At 35.9% G+C, this 17,030-nt stretch overlaps 2 protein-coding genes across 9 annotated transcripts in view; both read left to right on the forward strand.

Moving 5' to 3' along the window:
• PTPN13 (protein tyrosine phosphatase non-receptor type 13) overlaps positions 1–17,030 on the forward strand; it is a 222,311-nt gene that overhangs the window by 187,602 nt on the left and 17,679 nt on the right. For 7 of the 8 annotated variants that reach the window (XM_081238122.1, XM_081238124.1, XM_081238125.1 and 4 more), the window contains 3 exons: positions 1,540–1,633; positions 2,349–2,486; positions 2,586–2,674. In XM_081238122.1, the coding sequence (XP_081094248.1) occupies positions 1,540–1,633; positions 2,349–2,486; positions 2,586–2,674 (321 nt within the window). Of the gene's footprint in view, positions 1–1,539; positions 1,634–2,348; positions 2,487–2,585; positions 2,675–3,332; positions 3,899–17,030 lie in introns of those variants that run through there. The other variant, XM_081238129.1, reaches the window with a different exon arrangement.
• LOC308619523 (transcription initiation factor TFIID subunit 13-like) lies at positions 15,759–16,244 on the forward strand. Its single transcript, XM_081238410.1, has one exon. It carries the CDS (start codon positions 15,775–15,777, stop codon positions 16,147–16,149), a length of 375 nt encoding a protein of 124 aa, XP_081094536.1. The 5' UTR covers positions 15,759–15,774; the 3' UTR covers positions 16,150–16,244.

The following is a 17,030-nucleotide window of genomic DNA, read 5'->3' on the forward strand; positions in this document are numbered from 1 at the left end:
AACTAACACACCATTGTAAAGCAATTATACTCCAATAAGAATGTTAAAAAGAAAAAGAAAAAGAAATGAGAACTTTTGTTATTCGTGACTGCGAACATTTTTTGTTGGCGTTAAAATCTTCCAGGAAGTCTCCCAAATGATATTCTGTCCTTGAATACTAATGTCTGTACTATGAATTTCTCATGAAGAGTAGAATTTTACAATCCAGTGAAATTTTTTGACATTATGTAACCACTATTTATGAAGAGATAATTTCATTGCATCTACTATCTCTACCTTTTATCTTTTTTTTTAACATCTTTATTGGAGTGTAACTGCTTTACAATGTTGTGTTAGTTTCTGCTTTATAACAAAGTGAATCAGTTATACATATACATATATCCCCATATCTCTTCCCTCCTGCATCTCCCTCCCTCCCACCCTCCCTATCCCACCCCTCTAGGCAGTCACAAAGCACCGAGCTGATCTCCCTGTGCTATGCAGCTGCTTCCCACTATCTATCTACCTTACATTTGGTAGTGTATATATGTCCATGCCACTCTCTCACTTTGTCCCATCTTACCCTTCCCCCTCCCCATATCCTCAAGTCCATTCTCTAGTAGGTCTGCGTCTTTATTCCCGTCTTGCCCCTAGGTTCTTCATGACCTTTTTTTGTTGTTGTTGTTTAGATTCCATATATATGTGTTGACATACGGTATTTGTTTTTCTCTTTCTGACTTACTTCACTCTGTATGACAGACTCTAGGTCTACCTTTTATCTTAATAAAAAAAGTAAAATCTTTAAAGCAAACCACCCTTTATTTGTATAAAATTATTTTAATTTATTCTAATCATTTAATATTGCATTTTGCCCTAATCATCTTTCTTTTAATAGGCTAAGTGCCATGAAGTGCTTCACAATTAACCACTGAATTTAAAAGTTACATTCCATTTAATTATTACTTTATAGTTATGAATCCATTGCTATTTTCCTTAAATTGAGATGAGGTTTAGACTAGATTTGAAAATCTTTATAGCCAACAGTTGATCAGATTGCTAAACTGAAGGCTATGTCCATGTAACAACTTCACAAATACTTAAAAGATTGACTTTTTTCATTTCCCTGAACTTCTAAGTTTAGTAGGTCTATTTAACTTTTCGAAAAAGTTCTATGGAAGACAGATCCCATAGAATATGCCTTAAAAAGAGATTTCTGCAGTCAAATAAATTTAGGAAATACTACATAATGCATTTCTCTTTTGACAACTCAAAATTTGTATTAGTAAGCATTCTGAGAATTCTTAGAATAAAAATATTGATTTAATGTTGCTTAATCTAGTGTTTCCAGGCATATCTGATGATGGAAAGTCCCATACCCTTTGCATATTTCATTGCGCTGGTATCTCCTAGAAGCACTGATCCAAGGTGGGGAGATATAAGAAGGATTTTGTACCGAGAAAGAAGGGGAGAAGGACATGGAGGGACAGTGTGCAGTCCCTCCCTAATCCTGGATGTTAGTAAAATAGTAAACTAATGATTTGCTTTGGTTTTATACTTTAGGTTAATGGGGAAGAAATAATTGAAATTTTGTACCCTGAAGGAAAATGTTCTACTTATCAGATGAAGGAATCAGCAAACTTGATTCTGTCCAAAGGTACTTTCCCAAATCGAGTCATCCAGTTACTCTAAATACCCTAATAATTCAAGTAATAAAGAAATGTTGGCAGCCTTTCTTATTTGCCTTACATGTTCCCGTAGCTTTAAAAGGAAAGATTATTGTTCAGAGAAATAAAAGAACAGCGTAAAATTAATATTAGCTGCACTACTGTACAAATGTCCAGTATTCATTCTCATCTCTAAGATTAAAATGATTTTTAAATGATTGAAGAGATAGCAGTTTTGTTTGATAATTGTTTCTTGTATTTTTTGAAGCAGCAATTCACTGGCTACCTAATAACTGAGACATTTTTTCTTGGGGATGTTTGGGCTGCCCTATTATATCCTTAATCTTTGTAACATAACTTCTTTGGTTGAAATTTCTTTAGTTTCTTTTATAAATTAACAATTTGGGATTAAGTTAGGGAAATAAACATTAAATTATTAATGTCCTTTGTAAAGGTCTATCACAGAGATTGATTTTGGTTTATTCAGTTGCATTTGTGTGGTCTTTTGTCATAACAGCCAAAGTAGTTCTAGAACTAAAAAATGCCTGGGTCCCATTAGTGTAAACTACTTTTCCTGTCGTGGCTGCTTTTTCAAAGTGGATGCTTAAAATTTGAAAGACCTGGCATATTATATTTGACACATTGTCTCTTTCTCATATCAATATTTTTAAAAGTAAAACCCCATGTAAATTACTGTTTTTCAAGAATCTGATGTACAAGAAGATGATATTTATGATGATCCTCAAGAAGCTGAAGTTATCCAGTCTCTGCTGGATGTTGTGGATGAGGAAGCTCAGAATCTTTTAAACCAAAATAATGCAGCACGAGATGCCTGTGCTCCAGGTAGATGAACCAGAATGAGTAAGTTGGTACATGGAAGGAGTACAGGAAGGCCTCTACAGAGCATTTTAATTCCTCGTGGCCTATTTCTTTCTTTCCCAGGTGCATTGAAAACCAGTTGGAAGTTATCTGAAGAGAGAGCAGAAGATACAGACTATGATGGTTCACCTTTACCTGAAGAGTTTACGGAGGTAAGGATAATACCTAGGTAAACACGCTGTGATGCTATATCTTGTTAGAATTCTCTGATGAGGGCTTACCTCTCCCTACCTACCAGTTTCCCTTCTAAGTATTAAAGATAATATCCTGATGGCCAATTAGTAACCTCAGTAAGAATTAGAACTGATGTCATTTACTCATTTTGGAGAAAGAACTTGCCTTTAAATCATTTAACGTCTTTTGGTGAAGGTTTCCATTCAGGAAAACAGTGCCCAAAAACATTTTTTTTTTTCAGCTTCATTATTATTACACCAAATAAAAGTTGGTAATTCCAAGATCCCATTCCAGTTAATACCTAACCTAGGTAGCAAACTTGATTTTTATCCTTGAGTGCTGTTTTCTTCTGCCCCTCATGGATCCTTGGTCTTAATTATCATGGAAACATCTCATTCTTTCATTTATTCCATGGCTTTTGCTCTGATTGCTCTGCAATTTCAGTTGAGACATGTTTTAAAAGATTTAGACAGCTGACATTCATAATACATTAAACTAGTTGGATACAAACTAGTAAAAATAAGCTGTACAGGAATTAGTGCTTAATATATAGTATATACGTTTGTTAAAATCTTAAAAAAAATAAAACCCCAAAGTTGGACTCATCTGAGATTAATTTTATTTTTTGCATTTAAGAGTCATCCTATGCCGGGGAAAGAATTACTATTCAAGTTTCCCCAAGCCAAAAAAAAAAAGAAGAAGAAGGAAGAGAAAGAAACAATTAATTTTCAAAAATGTAATCATAGACTTATTTAAGACTAAGACTTCAGATCTTCTGGGACATTGAGCTGACTAAGAAAACAGCATGAAATAGTAGATAAATAATATGTAAGCCTGCTCAAATTAGACATCACCCTATTTATCTGAATCTGATCTTGCCCATTGTTCGAGGATAATTTCCCTCACAAGGCTTCTGATTCTTCCTATTGAACATCTTCAAAATTGTCAAAACTAAGCTGATCTGGATTCTTACCATGCAGGTACCCACACACAGTCTCATATACACGTGATTATTTTCATTAAATACTTATATATAATTAATGTGTGTAAATACAAGGAAGCTTATATCTGTTTTAGTATGTATTTCCTAATCTAAAAAAATGATTACACAAATATTGAATAGCTCACAATGTATCATGCTGTAGTGTTTTTACTTAAGTTACTGTTCTTTTGTACTATCTAAATATTAATAATTATAACAAATAGCTCTTTGAAAAAGGTTTTCTGAACATTTTAAATCATACTATAATCATATTTTTATTAATACTATTTAAAATACTCCTTAAAATGTATGTTCTGAAGTCTCTTAACTAAGACAGTAAATAAAAATCTTTAATTGCCATTTCAAAATCCAATGCCTTTTCTTTAAAAAAAAAAAAAAGCTTAACATAATATAGATTCTCTTTTACACTGAGCTATTATAACAAAAGTTTATAGCTGAAAACTACATTCAAGTTGCTTTTTTTATTTTGATAACGAAGACATTACATCCTCATTGTAAAAAAAATATTTTAAACAGAATCATTTAAAAATGCGAGCTCCTGGGGCTTCCCTGGTGGCGTAGTGGTTGAGAGTCTGCCTGCTGATGCAGGGGACACAGGTTAGTGCCCGGTCTGGGAAGATCCCACATGCCGCGGAGCGGCTGTGCCCATGAGCCATGGCCGCTGAGCCTGCGAGTCCGGAGCCTGTGCTCCGCAACGGGAGAGGCCACAACAGTGAGGGGCCCACGTACCGCAAAAAAAAAAAAAAAAAAAAAAAATGCAAGCTCCTTTTTTTACCCATTCCTCATCTTCATCTGAGATAGCTATTGTTAAAATATTGGGTTTTACCCTTCTATTATGCATATGAAAACATGTAATTTAATATAATTTTGTCACGTGATTCTAAATTTGGTTCTCAGTTAAAATTGATCACTACACTCTTTACACAAATATGTAAAAATCTGTCTCATACTTTTTCTTTTTGTAACTTAAAATATTTATTAATTCATTTATAATAACAATAATCAACCTATTACGTGTCAGCATAAATCACATTTTTAACAGAAAATATCTATATTTTCCAAAACAATAGAAAATATGTGAGAAGAGTGGCATTGTTTTACATTAAGTTCTTTTTACATAAATTTACATCACATTTTTTTATTCAAACAGAAAGTCACAAAAATTATAATCATCCACATCAGTTCACTCAGTTCCATGTAATTAATTTTTTTTCATCTTGATCTTTTGTTAGCACTTTTATGAATTCATCAGTTTTCCATTAGAGTTCTGTAAATGCTTATTCATTCAGTTCAGCAGTATAGTCAGTTACCAGATACCTGTACTTGTCAGTCTTTTCAATGAATTCCTTGAAGATGAAACCCTTTTATAGGAACATTTTTGCAAAATCATCAGAGTAAACCCATAATTGTCTGTAAATGACAAAACACTTAAAAATGACCACGGTTTAAGATTTGATGAAAGTTCATAATAATGCAATTGACAGGCAAATTTAGTTACTTCTGAGATATATTTTAAAGTAAACTAGAATTATGACTTATAACATTATACCAGAACCTATAAGATTTTTAGGAATTTCATGTAATGTCTGAAACATTTATATTAACATATTTCCATACAAATAACCCAAAGAGAGTTTACTATTAGTTCGTTTGTTTTTTTTAATTTTTGAATTTTATTTTTTTATACAGCAGCTTCTTATTAGTCATCAATTTTATACACATCAGTGTATTCATGTCAATCCCAATCGCCCAATTCAGCACACCACCATCCCCACCCCCCCCGTGGCTTTCCCCTCTTGGTGTCCATACATTTGTTCTCTACATCTGTGTCTCAACTTCTGCCCTGCAAACCAGTTCATCTGTACCATTTTTCTAGGTTCCACATACATGCATTAATATACGATATTTGTTTTTCTCTTTCTGACTTACTTCACTCTGTATGACAGTCTCTAGATCCATCCACGTCTCTACAAATGACTCAATTTAGTTCCTTTTTATGGCTGAGTAATATTCCATTATATATATGTACCACAACTTCTTTATCCATTCATCTGTTGATAGGCATGTAGGTTGCTTCCATGACCTGGCTATTGTAAATAGTGCTGCAATGAACATTGGGGTGTATGTGTCTTTTTGAATTATAGTTTTTTCTGGGTATATGCCCAGTAGTGGGATTGCTGGATCATATGGTTATTCTATTTTTAGTATTTTAAGGAACCTCCGTACTGTTCTCCATAGTGGCTGTATCAATATACATTCCCACCAACAGTGCAAGAGGGTTCCCTTTTCTCCACACCCTCTCCAGCATTTGTTGTTTGTAGATTTTCTGATGATACCCATTCTAACTGGTGTGAGGTGATACTTCACTGTAGTTTTGATTTGCATTTCTCTAATAATTAGTGATGTTGAGCAGCTTTTCATGTGCTTCTTGGCCATCTGTATGTCTTCTTTGGAGAAATGTCTATTTAGGTCTTCTGCCCATGTGTGCACTGGGTTGTTTGTTTCTTTAATATTGAGCTGCATGAGCTGTTTATATATTTTGGAGATTAATCCTTTGTCCGTTGATTCATTTGCAAATATTTTCTCCCATTCTGAGGGTTGTCTTTTCGGCTTGTTTATGGTTTCCTTTGCTGTGCAAAGGCTTTGAAGTTTCATTAGTTCCCACTTGTTTATTTTTGTTTTTATTTCCATTACTCTAGGAGGTGGATCAAAAAAGATCTTGCTGTGATTTATGTCAAAGAGTGTTCTTCCTATGTTTTCCTCTAAGCGTTTTATAGTCTCCGGTCTTACATTTAGGTCTCGAATCCATTTTGAGTTTATTTTTGTGTATGGTGTTAGGGAGTGTTCTAATTTCATTCTTTTACATGTAGCTGTCCAGTTTTCCCAGCATCACTTATTGAAGAGACCGTCTTTTCTCCACTGTATATCATTGCCTCCTTTGTCATAGATTAGCTGATCATAGGTGCATGGGTGTGTCTCTGGGCTTTCTATCTTGTTCCATTTATCTATGTTTCTGTTTTTGTGCCAGTACCATATTGTCTTGATTACTGTAGCTTTGTAATATCGTCTGAAGTCAGGGAATCTGATTCCTCCAGCTCCGTTTTTTTCCCTCAAGACTGCTTTGGCTATTCGGGGTCTTTTGTGTCTCCGTACAAATTTTAAGATTTTTTGTTCTAGTTCTGTAAAAAATGCCATTGGTAAGTTGATAGGGATTGTATTGAATCTGTAGATTGCTTTGGGTAGTATAGTCATTTTCACAATATTGATTCTTCCAATCCGAGAACTTGGTGTATCTCTCCATCTGTTGGTATTATATTTAATTTCTTTCATCAGTGTCTTATAGTTTTCTGCATACAGGTCTTTTGTCTCCCTAGGTAGGTTTATTCCTAGGTATTTATTCTTTTTGTTGCAATGGTAAATGGGAGTGTTTCCTTAATTTCTCTTTCAGATTTTTCCTCATTAATGTAAAGGAATGCAAGAGATTTCTGTGCATTAATTTTGTATCCTGCAACTTTACCAAATTCATTGATTAGCTCTAGTAGTTTTCTAGTGGCATCTTTAGGATTCTCTATGTATAGTATCATGTCATCTGCAAACAGTGACAGTTTTACTTCTTCTCTTCCAATTTGTATTCCTTTTATTTCTTTTTCTTCTCTAATTGCCATGGCTAGGACTTCCAAAACTATGTTGAATAATAGTGGTGAGAGTGGCCATCCTTGTCTTGTTCCTGATCTTAGAGGAAATGCTTTCAGTTTTTCACCATTGAGAATGATGTTTGCTGTGGGTTTGTCATATGTGGCCTTTATTATGTTGAGGTAGTTTCCTTCTGTGCCCACTTTCTGGAGTTTTTATCATAAATGGGTGTTGAATTTTGTCAAAAGCTTTTTCTGCATCTATTGAGATGATCATATGGTTTTTATTCTTCAATTTGTTAATATGGTATATCACATTGATTTGCATATATTGAAGAATCCGTGCATCCCTGGGATAAATCCCACTTGATTATGGTGTATGATCCTTTTAATGTGTTGCTGGATTCTGTTTGCTAGTATTTTGTTGAAGATTTTTGGATCTATATTCATCACTGATATTGGTCTGTAATTTTCTTTTTTTGTAGTATCTTTGTCTGGTTTTGGTATCAGGGTTTTGGTGGCCTCATAGAATGCATTTGGGCGTGTTCCTTTCTCTGAAGTTTTTTGGAAGAGTTTGAGAAGACTGGGTGTTAGCTCTTCTCTAAATGTTTTATAGAATTCACCTGTGAATCCATCTGGTCCTGGACATTCGTTTGTTGGAAGATTTTTAATCACAGTTTCAATTTCATTACTTGTGATTGGTCTGTTCATATTTTCTGTTTCTTTCTGGTTCAGTCTTGGAAGATAATACCTTTCTAAGAATTTGTCCATTTCTTCCAGGTTGTCCGTTTTGTTTGGCATAGAGTTGCTTGTAGTAGTTTCTTAGGATGCTTTGTATTTCTGTGGTGTCTTTGGTAACTTCTCCTTTTCATTTCTAATTTTATTGACTTGAGTCCTGTCCCTCTTTTTCTTGATGAGTCTGGCTAATGGTTTATCAACTTTGTTTATCTTGTCAGAGAACCAGCCTTTAGTTTTATTGATCTTTGCTATTGTTTTCTTTGTTTCTGTTTCATTTATTTCTGCTCTGATCTTTATGGTTTCTTTCCTTCTGCTAATTTTGGGTTTTGTTTGTTCTTCTTTCTCTAGTTCCTTTAGGTGTAAGGTTAGATTGTTTATTTTAGATTTTTCTTGTTTCTTGAGGTAGGCTTGTGTAGCTATAAACTTCCCTCTTAAAACTGCTTTTGCTGCATCCCATAGGTTTTGGATCGTCGTTCTTTCATCGTCATTTGTCTTAGGTATTTTTTTATTTCCTCTTTGATTTCTTCAGTGATCTCTTGGTTATTGAGTAACGTATTGTTTAGCCTCCATGTGTTTGTATTTTTTACATTTCTTTCCCTGTAATTCATTTCTAATCTCATAGCATTTGTGGTCAGAAAAGATGCTTGATATGATTTCAGTTTTTTTTAATTTACTAAGGCTTGATTTGTCACCCAAGATGTGATCTATCCTGGAGAATGTTCCATGCGCACTTGAGAAGAAAGTGTAATCTGCTGTTTTTGGATGGAATGTCCTATAATATCAATTAAATCTATCTGGTCTATTGTGTCATTTAAAGCTTCTGTTTCCTTATTTATTTTGATTTTGGATGATCTGTCCATTGGTGTAAGTGAGGTGTTAAAGTCCCCCACTATTATTGTGTTATTGTCAATTTCCTCTTTTATAGCTGTTAGCAGTTGCCTTATGTATTGAGGTGCTCCTATGTTGAGTGCATATATATTTATAATTGTTATATCTTCTTCTTGATGAATCATCAATGATCCCTTGATCATTATGTAGTGTCCTTCCTTGTCTCTTGTAACATTCTTTATTTTAAAGTCTATTTTACCTGATATGAGTATTGCTACTCCAGCTTTCTTTTGATTTCCATTTGTATGAAGTATCTTTTTCCATCCCCTCACTTACAGTCTGTATGTGTCCCTAGGTCTGAAGTGGGTCTTTTGTAGGCAGCATATAATGGGTCTTCTTTTTGTATCCATTCAGCAAGCCTGTGTCTTTTGGTTGGAGCATTTAATCCATTCACGTTTAAGGTAATTATCGATATGTATGTTCCTATGACCATTTTCTTAACTGTTTTGGGTTTGTTTTTGTAGGTTCTTTTCTTCTCTTGTTTCCCACTTAGAGAAGTTCCTTTAGCATTTGTTGTAGAGCTGGTTTGGTGGTGCTGAATTCTCTTAGCTTTTGCTTATCTGTGAAGCTTTTGATTTCTCCATCGAATCTGAATGAGATCCTTGCCAGGTAGAGTAATCTTGGTTGTAGGTTCTTCCCTTTGATCACTTTAAGTATATCATGCCACTCCCTTCTGGCTTGTAGAGTTTCTGCTGAGAAATCAGCTGTTAACCTTATGGGAGTTCCCTTGTATGTTATTTGTCATTTTTCCCTTGCTGCTTTCACTAATTTTTCTTTATCTTTAATTTTTGCCAATTTCATTCCTATGTATCTCCGCGTGTTTCTCCTTGGGTTTATCCTGTATGGGACTCGCTGGGCTTCCTGGACTTGGGTGGCTATTTCCTTTCCCAGGTTAGGGAAGTTTTCGACTATAATCTCTTCAGATATTTTCTTGGGTCCTTTCTCTCTCTGTTCTCCTTCTGGGACACCTATAATGCGAATATTGTCGCTTTTAATGTTGTCCCAGAGGTCTGTTAGTCTGTCTTCATTTCTTTTCATTCTTTTTTCTTTATTCTGTTCTGCAGCAGTGAATTCCACCACTCTGTCTTCCAGGTCACTTATCTGTTCTTCTGCCTCAGTTATTCTGCTATTGATTCCTTCTAGTGTAGTTTTCATTTCAGTTATTGTATTGTTCATCTCTGTTTGTTTGTTCTTTAATTCTTTTAGGTCTTTGTTAAACATTTCTCGCATCTTCTCGATCTTTGCCTCCATTCTTTTTCCGAGGTCCTGGATCATCTTCACTATCATTATTCTGAATTCTTTTTCTGGAAGATTGCCTATCTCCACTTCATTTAGTTGTTTTTCTTGGGTTTTATCTTGTTCCTTCATCTGGTACATAGCCCTCTCCCTTTTCATCTTGTCTATCTTTCTGTGAATGTGGTTTTTGTTCCACAGGCTGCAGGATTGTAGTTCTTTTTGCTTCTGCTGTCTGCCCTCTCTGTCTCATACTTTCTAATTCTTCCCTATTATTCTCTTGCATAGCTATACCATAATTTATTAAACTGACTATATATTATGAGTATTAAATTTATTATAAACAGTAATGCAGCAAAGATTCCTATTTCTTTATAATGTAATTTCTAGGTCTCACAAGACACAATTATGCTCTCCACCCCAGCATTTCAAAGGTTTATATTATTTTCCTGATTCTTTCAGGCATTTGAGTTTGTAGTCTGTTCTAGTTTGCTTGGGCTGCCATAACAAAACACCATAACCTGAGGGCTTAAAAAAAGAGAGAGAAAATGTATCTTTTCACAGTTCTGGAGGCTGGATGTCTACGATCAAGTTGTTAGCAGGTTTGGTTTCTGACAAGACCTCTCTCCTTGGCTTGCAGGCAGCTCTCTTCTAGCTGTGTCCTCACATGGTCTTTCCTTTGTGTGCATACACTCCTGGTGTCTCTTCCTCTTCTTGTAAGGACACCAATCCTATTGATTAGAGGACCATCCTCATGACCTCATTTAGCCTCAGTTATCTCCGTAAAGACCCTATTTCCAAATACAGCCCATTGCAGGTTAGGGCTTCAACCTGTGAACTTTGGGGGGACACAGGTCAGTTTATAACACAGTCTTTGCCTTAACAACTTATAAAATATAATCAAGGGCTTCCTGGGTGGCACAGTGGTTGAGAATTCGCCTGCCAATGCAGGGGACACAGGTTCGATCCCTGGTCTGGAAGGATCCCACATACCGTGGAGCAACTGAGCCCGTGTGCCACAACTCCTGAGCCTGCGTGCCACAGCTTCTGAAGCCCACACGCCTAGAGCCCATGCTCTGCAACAAGAGAAGCCACCGCAACAAGAAACCTGTGCACCACAACAAAGAGTAGCCCCTGCTTGCCACAACTAGAGAAAGTCCGTGTGCAGCAACCAAGACCCAATGCAGCCAAAAATAAATAAATAAAATAAATAAATTTTTAAAAAGAAGAAAAAAACACTCATGTGCATATCTTTGTGTGGATATGTAAAATTTACATATATATGTATAATCAAATAAAACTTTATTCACAATAGTTACAAAACAAGAGCTCTAGGCATAAATTCAGCCAAAAGTGTACATATTTATATTATGAATACTTTAAAGCTCTACAGAGAAGCACAAAAGAAGTATTCAAGAAAAACATTCCTTGTTCTTTGATAGAAAAAATCTAAAATTTACGTTCTCCCTAGATTCACCCCTAAATTAAATATGGTCCCATAAAATATTTTGAGGTTTCTGTTTTGTTTCATTGTTTGTTTTAATGAGAGGCAGAGTGGCTTTGTGAAATCATTCTAAGGTTTACATAGTAGAATTAGGATGTAAAACTATCCAGAACAAATCTAAAAATTAAGGTTCGTGGGGGGAGAATATTCCTACCAGGTATTAGGAAATATTATGTAAATAATACATAAGTTGTCCTGCCACCAAAGTATAGATAGAGCCCACAGATTTGTGTCTTGAGAATTCAAGATGTTTAAGACCAAGTATTTCGGGCCAGTCCATCCTGAAAAACAAATTAGCACTTGTATAGATGAGACTTCTGCTTTAGAAGAGATTTTGACTAATGGTAAGCAAAACAAAGAAAGCAAAAAACAAATTTAGGAAAAGAGGTCACAAGGTACTGAAATAAAAACATGAAAAAGTTTCATGTGTTTCAAAATCTAAATGTGTTAAAGTCACAATGGTAATTATATTCATAAGAAGGCAAATTCAAAAGAGACAAATATGACTAATCTCCATTGCTGAAAAAAAGACTGAACCAGTATTCTAGAAATGTTTTGTTTCATCTTAACATTTCTCGAATATTACCTACATTTGAGTAGTTTTAAGAGTTCCTTAGAGTTTTTTTAAATATTCAGAACTTTGTAAGTGTGCCACGTTGGGAATCACCCTAAACAAATGATTATTTACTGAATTGGTTCTTAACAGTATATTTTGCAACCCTGAAAGTTTTATCATGTGTCAAAAGTTAAGGTGCTGTCCACTGGTATTATAAAAAGTAGAGGAATGTCCTTTTTAAAAAGAAAGATTGTCCCTCTGATAGCTACTTGTGCAAGTCGTTGCATTTGTCCCTCTGCTGCAATTAATTGTCTCTATAGTTGACTACAGTAGCCCCCTGCCCCCCATCTACAGTTTCACTTTCGGGGGTTTCAGTTACTTACGGTCAACCACAGTTGGAGAATGTTAAATGGAAATTCCAGAAATAAACAATTCGTGTTTTAAATGGTGTGTCATTCTAAGTAGTGAGATGAAATCTTGCTCTGTCTTACTCCATCCCACCCAGGACATAAATCATCCCTTTGTCCAATGTATCTTGCCCATTAGTCACTTAGTAGCCATCTTGGTTATCGGAGTGGTCATTGCAGTATCGAAGTGTTCGTGTTCATGTCACTCTTATTCAATGATGGCCCTGCAGTACAAGAGTAGTGATGCTGGCAATCTGGATGTTACCAAAGAGAAGCCATAAGTGCTTCCTTTAAGTGAAAAGGTGAAAGTTCTCTACTTCATAAGGAAAGAGAAAAATCGTATGCTGAGGTTAGTTGCTAAGATCTACGGTAAGAACAAATCTATCTGCGAAATTGTGAAGAAGGAAAAAGAAATTTGTGCTGGTTTTGCTGTTGCACCTCAAACTGAAAAAGTTAAGGCCACAGTGCGTGAAAAATGCTTAGTTAAGATGGAAGAGGCATTCAATTTGTGAGTGGAAGACATGAACAGAAAACAGAGTTCAGCACTTTCCGTGGTTTCAGGCATTCACTGGGTGTCTTGGAACGTATCACCCCTCAGATAAAGGGGTACTACTCTACGTCTTAGTGAAGTACTTCAGGCCAATGTGTGTTATTTGTGAATGAAGGAATGAATGCCAGTCATATACATTATTGTAAATTACTACCAAAAGTTTCAAAACTCTTCACTTCAGCTGTTACTGAACTTGTTTGATTATTGTGGGGATAACAGGGTAAGAAGAGACCTCAGGGTTTCTGTCCTAAATTTGCTTGTACAATCTAGCAGTCAATTTGGGAGATGTACACATGCAAATAAGTAAATTTTCTTCCTCCATGGAAGCTCTGATTTCCCACAAATAAATTGAAATTAATATCATATAATTTTACTTTCAACTCTACAAAAAACTATAGTAAGCTATAGTAAAACTTATCCTGCTTTTTTATGGAGTGTCTGTGGAGTTCAGAGAGGATTATAAAGAATTAGGGAATATAGGGGCTATACAGGAGTATGTGGGTATGGTTATTAAAGCCTCCTAGAGAATTAGCATTTTAAAGATTTTGATAGGTGAGATAAAATGGGAAAGAGCATTCCATACCGAGGAGCTTCTCAGCAAAGGTACGAAGGTCTGGATCAACATGGAAAATTCAGGGCACTAAATCATTGCTATTAGGGTATCACATGGTGTCTTGAAAGCTAAGGCTTAAGAGATAGGCAGGGATGGGTTCATGAAATGACTTACATGCCATGCCAAAGAAAGCTATTTTCATCTGGCACTGGGCACTACAAATTATGTAGCTGGTCCTAGATCCAGCGGATACCTCCTCTACTCTTCAAGTCGCTGGATCTGGATTCTTTGAGCAGTAGGATTACAAACTAACCTTCAAACAGGCTGGCCATGATAAAAACCTTAAATCTTTTCCTTGAGGCAATACTACAGCCTCCTCCTCTTCCAAAGAGCCTACAATCCAGAATGCGAAGAGAGACTGACCCACCCCCAAACCATACATAGGTAAACTTTGCAAAAATAGTGAAAAATCGGTTAATACAAGTATTGCTATAGTGTATTTCCAATTGAGCTTTATCTTATTTTAATAATAACACTTTACTCTTTTAATAAATTTATTTATTTTTGGCTGCATTGGGTCTTCGTTGCTGCGTGTGGGCTTTCTCTTTGTTGTGGTCTGCGGGCTTCTCATTGTGGTGGCTTCTCTTGTTGCAGAGCACGGGCTGTAGGTGTGTGGGCTTCAGTAGTTGTGGCTCACAGGCTCTAGAGTGCAGGCTCAGTAGTTGTGGCGCACGGGCTTAGTTGCTCCATGGCATGTGGGATCTTCTAGGCCCAGGGCTCGAACCTGTGCCCCCTGCATTGGCAGGCGGATTCTTAACCACTGTGCCACCAGGGAAGCCCAATAACACTTTTATAAAAGGCTGTATACTTTGCAAAATGATTGCACACATGGTGATTCCTACATCAGTATTATGATGGGGAATAAGAAATCCAAATGACTTTACTTGGAAAAAAGTTTTAACCCAGACTAAAATTATCAGCTTCTAAAAACAGATAAGGGGGGCTTCCCTGGTGGCTCAGTGGTTAAGAATCCGCCTGCCAATGCAGGGGAAATGGGTTCAAGCCCTGGTCTGGGAAGATCCCACATGCCGCAGAGCAACTAAGCCCGCGTGCTGCAACTGCTAAAGCCCGTGCACCTAGAGCCCATGCTCCGCAACAAGAGAAGCCACCGCAATGAGAAGCCTGCACACTGCAACGAAGAGCAGCCCCTGCTCGCTGCAACTAAAGAAAGCCCACACGCAGCAACGAAGACCCAACACAGCGAAAAACAAATTTATTTTTTTAAAAAAACGGATAAGGTCTAAGAAGCTTTTTTTTCAGTTGTCAGTGGATAAAAACAATCTACTTTATTTCTTCTGCCATAGAAGTTCTGTGTTTCCCTCAGATAAACTGAAATTGATATCAGAGTAACTTAATTATAGATACATTTTAACACTACAGAGTCTGTACCTAAAAGGTCAAATAAACACACAATTACAAGTGGTGACAAGGTGTATGAAGTTTTAAAAAGCGCTACGAAAGAGAATACCAGGGAGACCCACTTTTAGACTGGGTGGTTAGGAAACATCCTCAGAAGGTAAAGACACTTAGATTAAACAAGGAAAAAGTGAAAAAAGAGCGATTTTGAAGAGCTAAAAGAAAGGCCCATCAGTTTGAAGCCTAGTTAGTGAAGAGGAGAGTAAAACCAGATGGATTGTAGAGGTAGACAGAGGCCAGATAATGCAGGGTCTTGAAATGGAAGGAATTTCCCATTTAAGATAATTTGTCCTAATGAAGATTTAAATGTAAGATTAACCATGTAAGAATGCAACTTGGCATCTCCTTCTGGTTGTAGCAAACTGCTTCTGCAGGACTTGGGTCTCTGTGACACCATGCTCAGTTAAAGTACGACGTGATTGATCTCAGTTTCCTAGGGAGACACCCCTCGCTTTAAAAAATAAAAGGGCAAATATGATAGCCCTTATATGTGTAATCTAAAATATGATACAGGCCCTGGAGGTGGCTGGCTTCTGGGATGGCAGATGAAGAAGAAGACCCCACCTTTGAGGAAGAAAATGAAGAAATTGGAGGAGGTGCAGAAGGTGGACAGGGTGAAAGAAAGAGACTTTTTTCTAAAGAATTACAGTGTATGATATATGGGTTTGGGGATGACCAGAATCCTTATACTGAGTCAGTAGATATTCTTGAAGACCTTGTCATAGAGTTCATCACCGAAATGACTCACAAGGCAATGTCAATTGGAAGACAAGGTCGGGTACAAGTTGAAGATAGCGTCTTCTTGATTCGAAAGGACCCAAGAAAGTTTGCTAGGGTTAAAGACTTGCTTACTATGAATGAAGAATTGAAACAAGCTAGAAAAGCATTTGATGAAGCAAACTATGGATCTTGACACTTTTTGTACTTTCTGAAGCTTCATTATTTTCTGGGGAAACCATATTTAATAACTATATTTTCCACAGTAAGGTTCTGATATCTAGCCATGTGAATGAAAGATAGAGAACCACAACGTTTTCAGTCTTTATTTTCATGTCTTCAATTTTAGAGTGATATTTGAGCCTTTAATTGCCTGCCATTATATTACCATACTTTGAATTAATTACTGGATTTTAATGACCACATGTAAGTCAAAGTACCTTGCAAACCATTCAATTCCTTCTGATTTTTGACCATCTAAATGAGGAATTAATATTTATGTATTAGGTGTACTTGTGCCATTGTAGGCTTCACTGTAGCTGTTTAATATGTGAAATCTCAATGGTACCTTTGATCGCTAAGACATATGTTTCATGTATTCTAAAGTTTTTAGATTATAGTAGTCTTAAGTTATTAAAAGACTTTTAAGGAGAAAATGATAGAAAATGCAACCTTTAAGGAGGAAATGATAGAAAATACAACCTTTTTTAGGAGTGTTTGTCTTAAGATAATTTGTTTTAATACTCTTTTCTTTAGATAATAAGAGTGATTTTTTTATTTTAATTTTTTTATTTTTGAGAAACTAAAACTTTCCTTTGAATGCTTCTGTGTTGGAAGACTTATTTGATTTAAAATCTTCAGGGCTTATACTATTTGTCAGTTTTTAAGAGAACTCATTTTCCCAGGTCAAAGCTTCTAAAAATAAGTGCTTTCAGTAGCAGGGATGGCATTGCTGAAAAAAGCTGATGGCAGGATAAGCATTTGGGGTAGTGTTTTATTAACTTATTTGTTAGTACTTGTTCATTGTGGAAATGTGTACTTGACTAAGACCATGTGTGGCTATGGAAACCACTTTTG

Source organism: Mesoplodon bidens, assembly GCF_964165515.1.
Source record: "Mesoplodon bidens genome assembly, chromosome: 1".
NCBI lineage: Eukaryota > Metazoa > Chordata > Mammalia > Artiodactyla > Ziphiidae > Mesoplodon > Mesoplodon bidens.